This window comes from Aquarana catesbeiana, linkage group LG01 (genome assembly GCF_042186555.1).
Source record: "Aquarana catesbeiana isolate 2022-GZ linkage group LG01, ASM4218655v1, whole genome shotgun sequence".
NCBI lineage: Eukaryota > Metazoa > Chordata > Amphibia > Anura > Ranidae > Aquarana > Aquarana catesbeiana.
In genome coordinates this window covers 56,532,578-56,550,326 of record NC_133324.1, presented here as the reverse complement: position 1 = coordinate 56,550,326, position 17,749 = coordinate 56,532,578, and the positions used below count along the sequence as shown (strand labels likewise).

The following is a 17,749-nucleotide window of genomic DNA, read 5'->3' as shown; positions in this document are numbered from 1 at the left end:
CATGAAGTGGTTTTTGTACTATTTCGTTATGAAAGTCAGGCCCAAAAAAAAAAAAAAAAAAAAAAAAAGGATCTCTTTTTTCTCTTATTTTTCTGTTTTTAATTATTTTAATTCAGCCATTCCCTTGCCTTGGCGAGAAGGACATATTCCTACTCCTAAAGCCTACTGGGACATGCACGACACATATCTAAGGAGGCTTCAGGTTCTACACAGCACTGGAGAAAGGCGGACCTCTCACACGTCTTTAGAGGGCCCTACTCTACTAAAAAAGAATTATTATTATTATAGAATGCTATACTTTAGTTCGCCTACATCTACCTATGAGTATATTTGGCAATAAAACCATTTCCTTCTACCCCAGGGTCTTCCTCAAAACCTAGAAGCATGCTATATTGAACACTCAACTTTTCACCCATCATTCCCATAAGAGAAAGGTGTCCGTTTATGAAGCAGTGATCAGCGGTGATCCCGAGGATCACCGCTGATCACAGTCCATAAACAGTTTATGAAACAGTGATAATCGGGGGAGAACATGTTTGAACTTGTTCTCCCGCCGATTATCTCTACACGCTGAGAATCCTCATTGAATGACACAGTAACGGCCAGTTTATGAAGCAGTGATCTCACCGATTCACTGGCGATCTGAGTCAGAATTCACACTCCCAGGTTCACCAGCTCAGAGGTGGTGAATCGGGGAGTGAAGAGGAAATCTGGGGGGATCTGAGGGGGAAGGAGGAAGATTTTTAACTTCCTTATGCCTCGTTCAGATCCCCCAACACTGTAACCATGTCCCCCTGTCATATTTATGTGTATACATATATATACATATATACATATAATGTGTATATGTATATATATATATATAATGTGTGTGTATATACATGTATATATAATGTGTGTGTGTGTATACATATGTATATAATGTAGGGGGACTCATTATTTTATTAACATTAATCGTCCGTGTATTGAGCGGTGATAATTTATCACCGCTTAATAAACTGACATCTCTGTATTTCTGGTGCTGTAATCTCGTAAAGTCTCACGAGATTCCAGTATCAGGGGCCGTTCTCCACTGTTTGAAGCATTTGTAGATCTCTTCACTCCTCAGAAGGTGAAGCGATCTACAAAGCTTCATAAACAGGCACACAGAGGAGAAAGATCTTCACTGTGAATGCCGGAGAACGAAGCAGTGAATAGATTTCACTGCTTCATAAACGGACACCATAGTCACTGGCAGATAGTCAACCAGGATCATTGAAACAGACACACACACATATATTATATATACAGGTAGTCCCCTAGTTGCAAACATCCGACTTACAAATGACTCTTACTTACAAACGGAAGGAGACAACAGGAAGTGAGATGAAATCTACCCCTAGGAAGGTAAATTCTCTCCTGTAAGAGTTATTATGGGAAAAAGGTGTCTCCTCCACTGAGGCTTTATCACCAAGGCTTGCTTCCACAACAACCCAAAATTTTCAAAATCCAATTGTCATTGGGGCAGAAAGTGAGGTGAAATCTTCTGAACAGGGGCACAGACAGCAAAACAAATGACAGGGGTGATGATAACCCTTCCCTATGCTATCAAAAAAGCTTAAAAATTGATTTTTGGACTGGAGCTACACTTAAAAAATGTACCTGTTCCGACTTACAAACAGATTCAACTTAAGAACAAACCTACAGTTCCTATCTTGTTTGTAACCCGGGGACCACCTGTATACATATACACACACACCTACCAGACAATTTATTAGTATACCTGTTCAATTGCTTGATAACACAAATTGCTAATCAGCCAATCACATGGCAGCAACTCAATGCATTTAGGCATCTATAGGTGGTGAAGACGATTTGCTGAAGTTCAAACCGAGCATCAGAATGGAGAAGAAAGGGGATTTAAGTGACTTTGAACTTGGCATGGTTGTTGGTGCCAGACGGGCTGGTCTGAGTATTTCAAAAACTGCTGATCTACTGGGATTTTCACACACAACCATCTCTCGGGTTTACAGAGAATGGTACGAAAAAGAGAAAATATCCAGTGAGCGGCAGTTGTGTGGAGGAAAATGCCTTGTTGATGTCAGAGGTCAGAAGAGAATGGGCAGACGATAGAAAAGCAACAGTAACTAAAATAACCACTAGTTCAGGGATATGCAATTAGCAGACCTCCAGCTGTTGCAGAACTACAAGTCCCATGAGGCATAGCAAGACTCTGACAGCCACGAGCATGACACCCAGAGGCAGAGGCATGATGGGACTTGTAGTTTTGCAACAGCTGGAGGTCCGCTAATTGCATATCCCTGCACTAGTTACAACCAAGGTATGCAGAATACCATCTCTGAACACACAACACATTGAACCTTGAAGCAGATGGGTTACAGCAGCAGAAGACCACACCGGGTGCCACTCCTGTCAGCTAAGAACAGGAAACTGAGGCTAAAATTCGCACAGGCTCACCAAAATTGGACAATAGAAGATTGGAAAAATGTTGTCTGGTCTGATGAGTCTCAATTTCAGCTGTGACATTCAGATAGTAGGGTCAGAACTTGGCGTAAACATGAAAGCATGGATCCATCCTGCCTTATATCAACGGTTCAGGCTGGTGGTGGTGGTGTAATGGTGTGGGGAGGATATTTTCTTGGCACACTTTGGGCCCCTTAGTACCAACTGTGCACCGTTTAAAACATCACGGCCTACCTGAGTATTGTTGCTGACCATGTCCATCCCTTTATGACTACAGTGTCCCCATCTTCTGATGGCTCCTTCCAGCAGGATAATGCACCACGTCACAAAGCTCAAATCATCTCACCACTGGACAATGAGGTCCCTGTACTTCAATGGCCTCCACAGTGGCCACATCTCAATCCAATAGAGCAGTGGTCATCAACCCAGTCCTCAGGGCCCACTAACAGGCCAGGTGTTATGTATCACCTTGGGGAGATGCAGACTAGAATACTGCAATCACTGAGCAGCAAATTATATCACCTGTGATGTATTTCAGTTATCTTGCAAACCTGGCCTGTTAGTGGACCCTGAGGACAGGGTTGATGACCACTGCAATAAAGCACCTTTGGGATGTAGGGGAATGGGAGATTTGTATCATGGATGTGCAGACGACAAATCTGCAGCAAATGTGTGATGCTATCATGTCCAACATCTTGTTGAATCTATGCCACGGAGAGTTAAAAGCAAAAGTGGTTCAACCCGGTACTAGCAAAGTGTACCTAATAAAGTGGCCGGTGAGTATATATATATATATATATATATATATATTATAATATAATATAATATAAAAAAAAAATATATATATATATATATATATATATATATATATATTATATCTCCATGAAAGCAGCTGTCTTAATCCCAGTTGTGGATACAAGCAACACCCTACGCTCCTCACCAATAATTATATACAGGTCTTGTATTCTGGCAAAGCCAGTGTGGCAACTTGAGAGACACGGGGAGGAGTAGAACATGTTCTTGTCAGCATATTCTCACCAGCATACTTGTCGGCTTGTTTTTCCGTCTCATGTTCCTGCTGTTCCCAATGGAGAGTTTTCACATGTTGACTTCCATGTGGTAACAGCAGAAACAATGTAATGTCTGCGTGAATTACTTAAAGCAGGGGTAGGCAACCTCGGCCCTCCAGCTGTGGTGAAACAAGTCCCATGAGACATTGCAAGACCCTGACAATCACAGGCATGACTCCTAGAGGAAGAGACATGATGGGATTTGTAGTTTCACCACAGCTGGAGAGCCGAGGTTGCCTACCCCGATGTACAGTATGGTTGATCTGAATGTAAATGACTGCCAATGTAGTTTTCAAACAAGCTGTGCTGCTAAACTTCACTGGAGGTCAACAATCTGGCTATGTTGTCTAGCAAAGGTGCTGATCACAAAACTGGCTGAACTGGATTATATAACTTATCAGGTAGAAGAGTAAATGTTTTGCAAATGTTGACTTAGCTGGCTGCCTAAAGCTTTAGCAAAATAAAACAAGAGTGCGACATCTCCAAAATGAAAGTGGACCTTAACTTTACAAGTCACATTACAGAGCACCAGTATCATAAAAAGGCCATCCTTGAGCTCCAGTCCAGTGACTCTACCAAGGCCTGAGATGATGTCACCAGTCTACTGCAAGTAGGAGGCAGCATTTCCTCAGTCTCTTGTCCCCCCAGTGATCAGACTGTACTTTGAATTTGTGAACCCAAGAACTGCACAGGCACCAAAAGTTACATGACTGTCATCTGTTGGCCATCATCTCAGTGGCTGAACAAAGATGGACACAACCAACAACTGCAGAAGCATCAAGATTTACACAATTCTGCTATCTCAGTTCACCAAGTACTTCCATCCTTCTGGAGAGAAAAGCATTTGAAGGCATTGTCAGGGTGAGGGCTGTTTTCTCAGTGAGAAGTAATAAATACCTTAGCATGCACACTTTAAATAGAGTATGGCTGATGTTGGGACCACTACATTTGACTGCTCTGCTTTAGAGCCTTTTAATTTATTGCAAAAAAGTGGAAGTGGACTTTAATTCACCGGGGTGGAGAGAGACCATCAGCTCTACACAAGGTCGGTAACAGAAAAAAAAAAAATAGTGATCCATAAAGTGCAGAAACATTAGAAGGATAATTGTTATTAAATGTTCCACCTATTCTTGTGGATTATTCATTGATGAAAAGCCTTTTTTGCCAAAAAGTGCAACACGAAAAACCGATGGAAACATCTGCTCGACGGCAGGATAGGATATACGACAGAACGCATTAGCGGGAGACTTGTGAGTGATCCTGACTTATTGTGGGAGAACACATGGGAACCACAAAGATGAAGTGCAGGAAATCCATCCAGGATCCTCCATTAATCTGCGGCTGACATGTGAATCCCATTACCCACAAACATATAGACGGTAAATGGTCGAGGATAAAGCCAAGTTCAGAATGTCCAGGGGAAAACCTACTTCCCCTAAAAATTGACATAGCATTTTGAATTTCTACCAAAGCCATTACGAAACTTAATATCATTTAAAGTGACCGTTCCTTTTCAAGGTATGGCCAACTATGAACCTGGTGAAGGGAAGCTGATGTCCTGTATCCCAACCTGTGGCCTATTTGTACTTTCTGCGGAGCCCTTGGGCCCCAGCAGCCAGCAAACAACCACAATGGTAGTGATCTCTAACAGTCTACTTCAACCGTTCCAGTCTTAAATGGCCCCCTGCAACACGTCCCAGTCTCAAGCGGCCCCCCGAAACACGTCCCGGTCTCAAACGCCCCCCCCCCCGCAACATGTCCCAGTCTCAAACGACCCCCTGCAACACGTCCCAGTCTCAAACGGCCCCCTGCAATACGTCTCAGTCTACAACGGCCTCCCGCAATACATTGTCCCAATCTTGTCTCCAGTAGCACCTACAGAAAGCTCCGTCTCTGACCATCGACCTGTGGCCTATTTGTACCTTTGAAACAGCACTTGGGCCCCAACAGCTCATACACAAACACAATGGCAGCAATCTCCTGACAGCCTCCGGCAACATGTCCCAGTCTCAAACGGCCTCCAGCAACACATCACAGTCTCAAATGGCCTCCCGCAACATATCCCAATCTCAAACGGCTTCCAGGAAAGCATCCCAGTCTCAAATGGCCTCCTACATGTCCCACTCATGGCTCCGGTAGCACCTATAGCATGATCTTGTCTCTGACCATCGACCTGTAGCCTATTTGTACCTTTTGTGCAGCCCTTGGGCTCCAACAGCGAATACACGAACACAATGGTAGCAATCTTTAACGGCCTCCGGCAAAACGTCCCGGTCTCAAATGGCCTTCTGCAACATGTCCCAGTGTCAAATGCCCTCCTGCAATGTGCCCCAATATCAAAAGGCCTCTCTCATGTCCCAATCTTGGCTCCTGTTAAACCTATAGAATTTTCCCATCTCTAACCCTCGGCAGCACTAGGTTAGCAGTTTATGGCCATCTTGTATAACATCCCATATACTGAATATTATCTACGGCCCCATGTGGATGTCAAAGACTACAGCTGAAACCCCCTCATCCTATTGAGTCGACCACCACTGCTCTAATGCTATTTAGCAAACATTGAAGCCGTGCTTAAGTCGGAACGTTCAATCGGTTTTACGTAAATACGTCAGTCCACCAAAAAAAAATGAGTCTTCCCTATTTGGAAGATGCAGGAGAGTTAAAGCAACGGTTCCTCTTTCTCTTTGAGACTCTGTTGGTGAGATCTCAGGTCTGCATGCCTTGCCTATTATCAGAGAGTTGAAAAATATGGCGAAGAGATTTCACTTTTGGAGTATCTGAGACACATAAGCCAGGGGCCAGCACAGACGTGCATGGCTCCACTTATATCTAAAATATCACTTTTGGGCATATTGACTATTTAAAGGCACCTTTGGGAAATGAGGCTCCGACGTGTAGCAGCTTCTAATGCACACTGTGAGAAGCCCACAGTGTGCAGTGAAATCAAATTAAGCCACTTCGGTACAGGAGAGGTGCCGGTACAACCGTACAAGACTGAAGGGAAGGCAGAGGTTACGCTTTAATATAATTTGTAGGGTTAACTTACATTTCATACCTCACGCACCCTACAAGAACGGATATTTAAGCTTTGGCCGGCCTGACCTCTTCCTCATCTCATGTGCTGAAAACGAACTTCAGACAATCTTCCACGTTCTTCTGAAGCTCCGAGCACAATGCGGGACTCTTCGATCTCTGCCAGCCACAGTTGGAGCAGCTTTGATATTGACAAATCTAGGGCATCGTCCTCCTAAAACATCTACCTCCTCCGCCCCGGACTAATAGACGTTTTCTTGGCTGGGACGCCAACCGGTAAAGCGAGACTATTGAAGAAAGTCAATCAAGACCCCAGTTGGGAGGGATAATCTCCAGTCTTTCATAGCCGGCGGCCGAGTCCACCGCCATGCTGTTATTTCTATGACTTTCAGAGATGCGGTGGCCGGGCCACCTGGCGCTGTTTGCATTGATGCATCTGAATACATGCCGCCGCGGCCCGCGCAGAAATTAAGGACTGAATGTGGTTTTCAATGTCAGCGGGATACAAAATCTATTGCCGGAGTTAAACGAGCCGTATTGGGGAACAAACAAAACAAAAAAAAAAAAAAGCAACCAGGGAGCACACATTGCAGCAAATTCGACTTGACAAATCTGCTGTTCGGTCAGGAAATGTTAAACACCGCACCACCACGGGCCAGCGGGTCCAAGGCCTGACCCCAAGGCTTAAACCGATTTAGACGATTCTGGCCATGCAAGGGTTGAAAGTGACCTAACATCAGATCTATTGTTCCACAGTAAGGGGATGCATTCTCAGTACTGTATAAAGGGCCATTCACAAGAGTGGCGGACTTTACCGCCCTTCTGAAATGCATTCCGTGGTAGAAGAAGCAGTACAGTGATCACCTTATCTCTTTGTCACTCTGCGCTCTCCTCCTGTCAGCACGCCTCTCGTCATGATCTGATTGGCTCCTTGGCTTCTTGTGCTGCTATTATTTCCTTTTACAATTCTGCCCTGCTGTACAGGGGACTTCAAGGATCACATTCAGGTATTTTCACAGCTTGTGTGTAGGCCTTATGCACACACGATGTTAAAAACTCGGCTACAAGAGTTATTTGACGTTTTCTTTTCTGCCTCTAAAAGCCCCTCTATTTTAGCCTATGTGTCCTTGCACAGCGTTTACAGGCAGATAAAAAAATAAAAAAACAAAAAACGCTAGGTGCGTTTAGGGATTGGGCATTCATTCATTCCATTGGCCAGAATAAATGAATATTCTGACCAATGGAATGAATGAACACCCAAAAACGCTCGACACCCCTACCTAAACGTGTTTGCAAAACGCGGCTTTATACGTGTTTTTTTACACTGCTTTTTCCTCCCCTGAAGCAAAGGCATCCAGGGGAGGTAAAAAAAAAAAAAAAAAATGACCTGTGTGCATGAGGCCTTAAAGTGGTTGTAAACCTCAGACATGAAATATGAAAAAAGCATATCCCTCTAGACCAGTGATGGTGAACCTTGGCTCCCCAGATGTTTTGGAACTACATTTCCCATGATGCTCATGCACTCTGCAGTGTAGTTGAGCATCATGGAAAATGTAGTTCTATAACCTCTGGGGTGCCAAGGTTCGCCATCACTGCTCTAGTGTGTACTTGTCTCAATGCAGAGCATTAAGTGTCATTTCTGTCTGTTGCTTCCTTCCTCTTGAGTCACTTCTGACAAGTTTTCCTGACACCAAGAAAAAAAAAGGGTGACAGGGGAGGGAGCTCCGGCCTGTGATTGACAGCCTCAGCTCTGTTCCTGTATGCTGTGTGAAGGGGGTTTGTCTCTTGCCTCCAATCAGCTCTCAGAGCTCTCCTCACTGAGCTTTCTCAGTTTGTAATTTCAGCTCTCCGCCCCTTTTTATTCTGACCGCTCAGACAAGCTTTATACTTTCTGGACATGAACGGATGAAAAGATGAGAAGACTGCAGATAAACTGGTACAACTTATGTAGGGCAAATTTGTTTCATCTCTGTGTATCACCTGACCCCATTCACTTCATGAGTGTATGTAAGGGTTTCAAACTACTTAAATGATAAAGACAATCTGTGTCTATTATATCTGGCTATAGGTCAGTTTAACAATATTCGGCGTCTGCGCGTCTGATCGTCCTCTTGTGACGGACTTCGTTGAACAACACTCTGCTGTCTTTTCGGTTCTAGTTCCAAGAAGGAGAGGACATGTGCTACAAAATCTAATTAGACATCAGTAAGAAAACAAATATTTCTTACAAAAACAGAGGGTTACCCTGATTTTATTCCAGGCAGAAGCAGACTAGGCTGACGTCAGGAAATACCACGACTGGAATTCATCACACTGAAGCAGTGTTAAACACAAAAGCAAACATTACTTTGCAGCTTTCCAATTCTTAGATGTGATGGCTGCATTCGTTTTTTTTTTAGGCTTTCTTACCCTTATTTTCACCTGATGATCCAGCCAATAAGTCCTTGGTATTTCAAAATAACAAGCTGTCCCGCAGATGTATTAGTTAGAAGGTTGCAAACCATTTACCACCGAGGGGACAAACCATTTACCACTGACAGGGGTGCTTACAGTAATCTGCTTTCATTTATGTAAAACCTATATCCCAAAATGAAAAAAAAAACGGTTTGCTGTAACAGATTATAAAGTATTAGCTGAAGTTTAGCGTCAGTTTGTTAGTGTATCTAAATCGGCTAGTCAATCTAACACTCCCCTCCCCCTAGACTGATAATGGTGACGTCCAAAAGGTGCCCCCTGTGGTCATTCCTCAAGAGTGGGGGCACTCTAATACAGGAGGTGTGTTACTGGCCAGATCACCAAGTGAAAACAGAGGGGGGAAAACTAAAAAAGAAAACTGATATTTGGTAATATATTATGGTTTTGGGTTTATTACTGCTTTAATACTATAATAGTAAGAAACAATTACAGTATTTAAAAAATATATATATTTTCATTTCCGTCCATTTGTTAGCCTATCATTAAAAAAACAAAAAATAAACAAACACACAGCAGGGTATTTATTAAATCAATGCACCAAATAAAAACCAAAAATACTGTAGGTGCAGCTCAGGTAAGAGGTGAAGTCCAGGCTAAACCATCATGAGTGTTGGCTAGGAAAGGGAGCTCATGCAGGCTCCAAATTGAGGAGAAGATCCGTGAGCAGCACATCAGAAAGCAGACCCATGTGGGGAAGTGAATGGCAGCCTTAGCCTGGGCTCCAACCAGTGGTGCCATGCAGGCCTTGCCGGTCCCTGGCTTATGTGTCTCAGATACTCCAACAGCGAAATCTCCTTGCCATCATTCCCAACTCCCTGATAATGGGCACAGCAGGCATGCAGACCTGAGATCACACCAAGAGAGTCACCAAGAGAAAGAGGAACCTATCAGATGGTTTAACTCTCCCGAATTTTCCAAAATATGGAGCCCAGGCTAAGGCTGCCATTCACTTCCCCATACGAGTCTGCTTTCTGATGTGCAGCTCATGGATCTTCTTCCCACCAAACAAAAACCTTATGTTTGTTTAAAAAAGATTTAGGTAGGCAACCTTGTCAATATAGTGGTAACCAAGTTTTCAGGTTTAATACCGCTTTAAGGATGTTCAGTGGACAAATTTATAAAACAGAAACCAAGTTCCAGAGAACGGAACAGAGAAAGGATAGCACATTCCCAGATCAAACTTGGGCGAATCAAGATTTGGTTTCTTTCATGGCCTCCCTCAACATCATCTAAGGCAAAGTCCATGAGAACAAAGTTTGCAACCGATGACATCACAACACCAGCCTTCCATCCAATAGGCACAAACTGGCTGCATGGTACAGTAAAACTGCCATACAGCGCTAGAAATGAATCCAACTGCTGTAACGGTCATTGATGGAAGTCTTTATCTATTAGGATAAGTCAATGAGTACAGGCTACGGTAAGGGCATTCTAAAGCCACCATTGGAACTGGCAATGAACCATTCTGCCTTTCCGAAAAGTCCACACACATTGGCTTATTCAATAAGGCCGTTAAGAAAAAAAAGATCCAAGTTAAGTGCAAAGGGCCATAACCAAACATAGTTCCTTTAACTGTAGTATAGTTCTACAGTCTCGCTGGACCAATGGGAAGTCAATGTGGGAATGGCCCATCAGCAATCTTTATTATTATTTTAATCTAACCATTTACAATAGAAGCATGAAAGCTGCAGGGTTAAGCAACTTGTCAATTTAACTTCCAAACACCTTGCTGCTTTTATTCGCTTCACCTTCACTCCCCGCCAAAAATCATGCCCCATTGTAGTCACATTGGGGTGGAGGAAAAGTCCTTAGCCTGGTGTAAGCTGTGGCAATGTTGAACTTTCATGACACTTCTTAGGAACAAGGCAGTGGGGAAGCAAAGGCTGGGGAGTATAACCAATGGGTATGGGTAAGGCAGCAATTCAATAAAACTCTTGCTTTGCATGGGCTAAAAAAGTACAACTAGAAGATAGTTTCAAAAACAAGCAACTTTAACAAATTTTGTTTTTGATAAACTTGAAGATAAAAACATTTTATATTTTTGAATAGTTTATATTTCAACTTGGAAAAAGTAACTTTATTTTTGGAAACTTCTTCCAGTTGAGTTAAATTATCTTCAGAACAACTGACTTTAACATCATAGAATGAGTTTCCTTACCTTCTTTTTCAGGTGAACTCTCTCGTCGTCCTTCCCGGCTTTGCCGGCCCTCCCAGCCCTGGAGAGTTTTTGCTCTCCCGACTGCTTTATGGTAATTTTAATCTCTGGAGGGCAAATGTAGTTCTCCAGGTTTTTTGGGGGCTTCTTGGCCCTCTTGGTGGTCTGGATCTTGAGCTTCAGACTCCCCTCAGTGAAGTTGGCCTCCTTAATGGAGAACTCTTGCTCTTCCAAGCCATCTCCGGTCACCCATCTCTCACTGTCCGCATTGGAGTTTAAATCCACGTCTCGGCCCGACCCAAGCTCATCTTCTTCCTCCGGTTCCATCGACTCCACATTTCCCGGACCAGCCTTGGTGGCCCCGGGGGCTGGCATCAAGGTGCTTCCTCCGGCACAACCAGAGGTGGCCGGGGCCTTCGCCGATGAGGCGGATGGCAGGAAATCGGTTTCACAACACCGTTGCCGGTTGCCGCTGGCGTTTTCACGTTGCTCCATGACAAATCCAACAAACCACAAGCTTTGTGCAAAGTATATGGGTCTTGGACTGACAAAACGTTCTCTAGCGGTGAAAGTACTTAAGTGGTCGCTTTAAATATTCCAAAATCAGCAATGGGAGGGGAGAATGAGGAATCTGAAAGAAGAAGAAAAATAAGACTAAATTTAGTTAGAGGTTATAGGTACGTTTGAGTTCTTAAATTAAATCTAATAATGCCAGGTTGGTTGATTTCAAGAAAACAAGTACCAACACTTTCATCTTGTAATGCATATGATATTACAGTGAAGCTAAAGCGGACCATTACCCTATCTACCCATCATTCTCTCATAATCAGTAATTTTTCTGATTTGTTTTCTGGGCAAACCTCTCAGTACTTTCTAGATTCTTGCCCAAGCAAGAAAGATGTATTGAGTTGCCTGAAGCCTCCTAAGATAAATATGTCACACATCCCAGGAGGCCTAAGTGTACTCTACAGAGCATGCACCACTGTGCAACATGAGGGAGCCAGTTCTCCCTTCCCGGATCTTGCAACCGGCCCCCTGATGATGCACCACGTCAGGGGACCAGGTGCAAGAACATGGAAGAGACAGCTGGCCTCCTGAAGATGCACCATATTGAGGGGCCAGGTGCAAGATCTTGGAAGAGGCAGCAGGCACCCTGAAGACACACCATGTCAAGAGGCCAGGTGCAAGAACTTGGAAGAAACAGCATGCACCCTGAAAATGCACCATGCCAGGGAGCCAGGTGCAAGAACTTGGAAGTGACAACAAGCCCCCTGAAGATGCGCCACATCAGAGATCCAGGTGCAAGAACTTGGAAGAGACAGCCGGCACCATGAACATGCACTATGTCGGGGGTCCAGGTGCAACAACTTGGAAGAAACAGCATGCACCCTGAAGACGCATCATGTTGGGAAACCAGATGCTAGAACTTGAAAGTGACAACCAGTCCCCTGAAGATGTGCCACATCAGGGGTCCAGGTGCTAGAACTTGGAAGAGACAGCCGGCCATATGAACATGCACTATGTTGGGGGTCCAGGTGCAACAACTTGGAAGAAACAGCATGCACCCTGAAGATGCACCATGTTGGGGAACCAGGTGCAAAAACTTGGAAGAGACAGACGGCCCCATGAAGATGCACCATGTCGGGAGGCTAGGTGCAATAACTTGGAAGAGACAGCCAGCCTCCTGAAGATGCACCATGTCGGGGGGGGGGCTAGGTGCAACAACTTAGAAGAGACAGATAGCTCCTGGTGACAAGATGAGTATGCCACAGCGAATCCCTACAGAACGCCACTTGATATGTATGTTTTGTGTGACAACCGTGAGGCAATCACCAGGACTGCAAGGAAAGAGAGTCACATGTAATTTCATACCCAGAAGTACCATGTCATTCAGACAGAGGGGGAAGGGGGAGGGGGGTGCTGCTAGGGAGGGAATACTAAAGCAAAAATTAAATTGTTACTGTTATCTGCAGCCTTGAATCCAACCCCCACCAGTCCCCTTCAGCATGAGATGCCATTCTTGTTCTAGTGGCAACTCAAAATGTTGGCTTTAGCCTCAGTTTCATTCTCTGTGACATTGGTGATCAGGACAATTATGCTCCATGCTTGCTTGGTAACATGTTCCACAATGCATGACAACTCGCTTGCTCTATGTGGGGTCCATTGTGGTGCCATTAATGATAAACGACAGCCCAATGCAGTGCAACACAAGACTGACAATGCACCATACACATGTTGGTGCCGTTCTCTTCTGCCCAAAGCTCCCCAGAAGGTGGGCCTTTCCCCAGTGCCATCATGTACAATGTAGGGCTATAAACCCTGCATTGTACATAGAGGAGGCAAGCATGCCATAGCAGCTAAGAGCGCCTTAGGGAGCTGGACAGGTCGTATGGATGGAGGACGCCTGCCAGAGCCAGGAATTGGTTAAGTAATATACCCCTGCACCCCTAAACTAAATGAGAATTTAACTCTTGCAGTGCATGAGGAGGGGGCAATGCAAGAGTAGATTTGGTCTCTTCGGTCAGCTTTAAGGAAATCGCTAATACAATTTTCTGACTTTATCTTGGTTGTGGTGTTTGCTGGCCAATGTTAGTCATTTACTAATTGCTTTCCATTGTTGTCTCTCTTTGTTGTTGTTGCTCTTTAAGTACCCAACAATGACTTGCTTGAATTGATCACGAAAAACCACTCAAACCATCTCCCTTCACAAACAGCTTCTCTCTCCAGGCAACCGCCGGGGCCCGATCTGCCGGGGTCACAGGTGTGAGGAAGCTGCAGGGCGTTGTCAGACCTTCCACTTTTATCTCGATTCTTGGAAGACAACAATGTTTTCTAGAAACTGTTTTTGATGTGAATATTCTAATGAATGTTATTTGGTGGGAGCAACAGAAAATCTCACCCCGGGACACCTGCTAATATCGGGTCCCTATCCTTTTACCAACGGCTTTGGTCAAATTAAAACAAAAAAAAAACAAAAAAACAAAAAGGATTTTGTTTTAAGATGAGAATTTATTGAAATCGCCAAATACATCAAATTATTTTTTTTTCAATCTTCCCATAACCACATGCCGACCCACCCCATGGATGCCAGTCTGCTAAAACATACGTTTGACCATTCTTCCAGAAGCGCATTTGTGAGGTTGGGCACTGATGTTGGACGAGAAGGCCTGGCTCGCAGTCTCCGCTCTAGTTCATCCCAAAGGTGTTCGATCGGGTTGAGGTCAGGACTTTGTGCCAGACATTGAAGTTCCTCCACCCCAAACTCACTCATCTGTGTCTTTATGGACCTTGCTTTGTGCACTGGTGCACAGTCATGTTGGAACAGGAAGAGGCCATCCCCAAACTGTTCCCACAAAGTTGGGAGCATGAAATTGTCCAAAATGTCTTGGTATGCTGACGCCTTAAGAGTTCCCAACCCCTGAAAAACAACCGCACACCATAATCCCCCCTCCAGCAAATGATTTGGACCAGTGCACAAAGCAATGTCTATAAAGATATGGATGAGCGAATTTGGGGTGGAGGAACTTGACTAGCCTGACCTCAACCAGACTGAACACCTTTGGGATGAATTCGATCGGAGACTGCGAGCCAGGCCTTCTCGTCCAACATTAGTGCCTGACCTCACAAATGCGCTTCTGGAAGAACGGTCAAACATTCCCATGGACACCCTCCTAAACCTTGTGGACAGCCTTCCCAGAAGAGTTGAAGCTGTTATAGCTGGAAAGGGTGGGCCAACTCAATACTGAACCCTACGGACTAGGATGCCATTAAAGTTTATGCGAGTGTAAAGGCAGGCGTCCTAATACTTTTGGCACTATGTACATTCCAATTCCAGGTCTGCAACCCAAAGTATTGAAGTTTAATTGATTGACATGACAGCCAGGCAACCAGCATTTTTCAAAAGCTTTTGTCAGAATGTCCACCCCCCCACCATTCCTGTGCTATATAATCATCAGAAGACAGCCAACACTTCATTAAGCTGCCCACTTTCTGGCCGCTGTTTGAGCCAATAGTGAACACCACGACATTGGCAGCCCAATAAGAGACTGCTCCAGGTCGGTAAGCTTCACTTCTAGCCCCTTATCCACAAATAAAAGGTGTCTTTCCGGTTTGCAACACAGACACTTGAAAGAGATATGTGGAGGTACTTGGGTGGGCTTGGCGAGTGAATGGTCAGGAGCACCAATGTGGTGGAGATAAGTGGATGACCGCACACTAGAGCATGGAAAGTCCAAAGATTTTATTGAAGCCATCCATGAGTAAAACACATCACAATCACTCAAGACAGGGAACAAGTGTTGACGCATTTCATTTTTTTTGCGAGAAACGCGTCATCACTTGTTCCCTGTCTTGAGTGCTTGTGATGGATTTTACTCATGGATGACTTCAATAAACTCTTTAGACTTTCCATGCACTAACATGCTGTCATCCACTTATCTCCACCACAATGGTGCCTCTGACCATTCCTTCACCAAGCCCACCCAGATACCTCCCCTTCCTGCCCATCAGCTAACACAGCAGCCACCCCCACTGTAAGCCTGATCTCAGCTCTCAGCACAAAGCCATTTTTCAAGTAGCTCTAGCTGCACTGAAAAATATTTTTTGAAGACGTAGGTGACCTTTAAAACATGTTTCATACATCTGGCTCGATCTGTGACACGAGTCTACAAGAGTCACCCAGGTCCTCTTCGGTTTTCACTCATATACTGTAGTCTCCGCAGTTTCTCTTTCTGTCATTTTTCTAGAACACTGACAGAGTGCAGTGACTTTCTGGCAGAGGACGGCAATGCTGCAGGCTTGGATATACAGCAGCAGTCAAATGAGGGTGCGATTGGGCTTTCATTAATGCAGATGTATGTACATGTGTATACATACATCACAGGATTTACAGCCAGAGTAGAGTTTACAGAGTAGACCGCCAGCTCCAGGGGTAATAAAACAGCAAATAGTATATGTTTCTGCTCATCCAGGGTGAACAATGGCATTTAGAATTACAACGCAACGCCGAGGATGTTATTTTTATCTACAGCCAGGACAGAAAGCTCTGCACCAAAGTGTGATGTCTTTTAGGAGATGGAAGCCCTTAGGACGCATTTATAAGAAGAGTCCCGACATTTGTTCCTCTATTTTTCAGTTCTGGCCCTGGGCAATTCTGTTACGGTTGACATATTGCTAATGGTAGAATCAGAAAAATCACCATGTAACGCATGTCACAGGGTAATTCTGTTGAAGGTTACCCTGTCCAGCATGCTTTATAAATTAAACACCATGGAAGCACCCACACCCATATGTTTAAAAAGTGAAGATCCAAACAATATCCAAATGTATGCCCACACCTCTCTCTCACCGTTTAGAGCAGCCTTTCAAGTTTTCTGAAACTAAGGAATAACTTTCAGGTCTCAGGAAACACTTGCTAAGAAATCCCCCCTTATACTGGTGGTGAAGAATACTTTCGCTCATAGGTGGTCATTGAAGCCCCCTGACATTTGTGATCAGTAGGAGAGGTTCCTTTTTATACCAGTGGTCAGTGGAGAAGTTCCCTCTTACATTGATAGCCAAAAGGAGAAGGAACTTACACTTTTAACATTATATCGGTGGTCAATGGGAGAAGGGCCTCATTACACCAAAGAAAAAGTTTCTAGGTCTCAGGGAACCTCTACTAAGATATACTTCCTTACATTAGTGGTCAGAAAAGAAATGTCCCCTTACATTGGTGGTCATTATAGGACCTCCTTAGATTGGTGATTAGTGAGAGAAATTTCCTCTTACACTGATGGTCAATGCAGAATTTCACTCTTATATTGGTAGCCAGTGGAGAAGGACCCCTTGCATTGGTTGTCATTTGAAGAAGGGCCATGTGATCAGTGGGAGAAGGCCCCTTTAAACAGTGGTTTCAGGTCTCAAGGAACACCTGCTAAGAATGACCGGTTACATTTGTGGTCATTGTAGGACCTTCTTACACTGTTGATCAGTGAGAGGGGTGCACTTTTACACTGGTGGTCAGTAGAGAGGTTCCCTCTTACATTAAAAACCAGAAGAAAAGGACCCCATTACAATGCTTGCAATTGGGAGAAAAGCCATGTTATACTGCTGGCCAGTGGGAGGAGGGCCCCATTTCACCCTTAAGGTGGCTTTCAGGTCTCCAGAAACACCTGCAAAAAAATGTCCTCTTATATTGGTGGTGAAGAATACTTTCTCTCATTGGTGGTCAGTGAAGAATCCCCTGATATCTGTGATCAGGAGAGGAGCCTTCTTACACCAGTGGTCAGTGGACAAGTTACCTCTTACATTGGTAGCCAAAGGAGAAGGAACTTACACTTCCAACATTATATTGGTGGTCAATGGGAGAAAGGCCTCATTACACGATAGAAAAATAGGTCTCAGGAAATCCCTACTTAGATATGCTCCCTTATATTAGTGGACAGAAAAGAAATGTCCCCTTACATAGGTGATCATTGTAGGACCTCCTTATATTGGTGATTAGTGGGAGAAATTTCCTCTTACACTGATGGTCAATGCAGAATTTCCCTCTTACATTGGTAGCCAGAGAAGG

At 44.3% G+C, this 17,749-nt stretch overlaps 1 protein-coding gene across 2 annotated transcripts in view; it reads right to left on the bottom strand.

The window, feature by feature from the left end:
• SETBP1 (SET binding protein 1) overlaps positions 1-17,749 on the bottom strand; it is a 277,298-nt gene that overhangs the window by 226,637 nt on the left and 32,912 nt on the right. Inside the window, exon 2 of one of the 2 annotated variants that reach the window (XM_073618763.1) lies at positions 11,200-11,827. The exons of the other annotated variant lie outside the window; for it this stretch is intronic. Within the exon in view, the coding sequence (XP_073474864.1) occupies positions 11,200-11,691 (492 nt within the window). The 5' untranslated portion in view covers positions 11,692-11,827. The remainder of the gene's footprint in view (positions 1-11,199; positions 11,828-17,749) is intronic. 2 annotated transcript variants of the gene reach the window in all.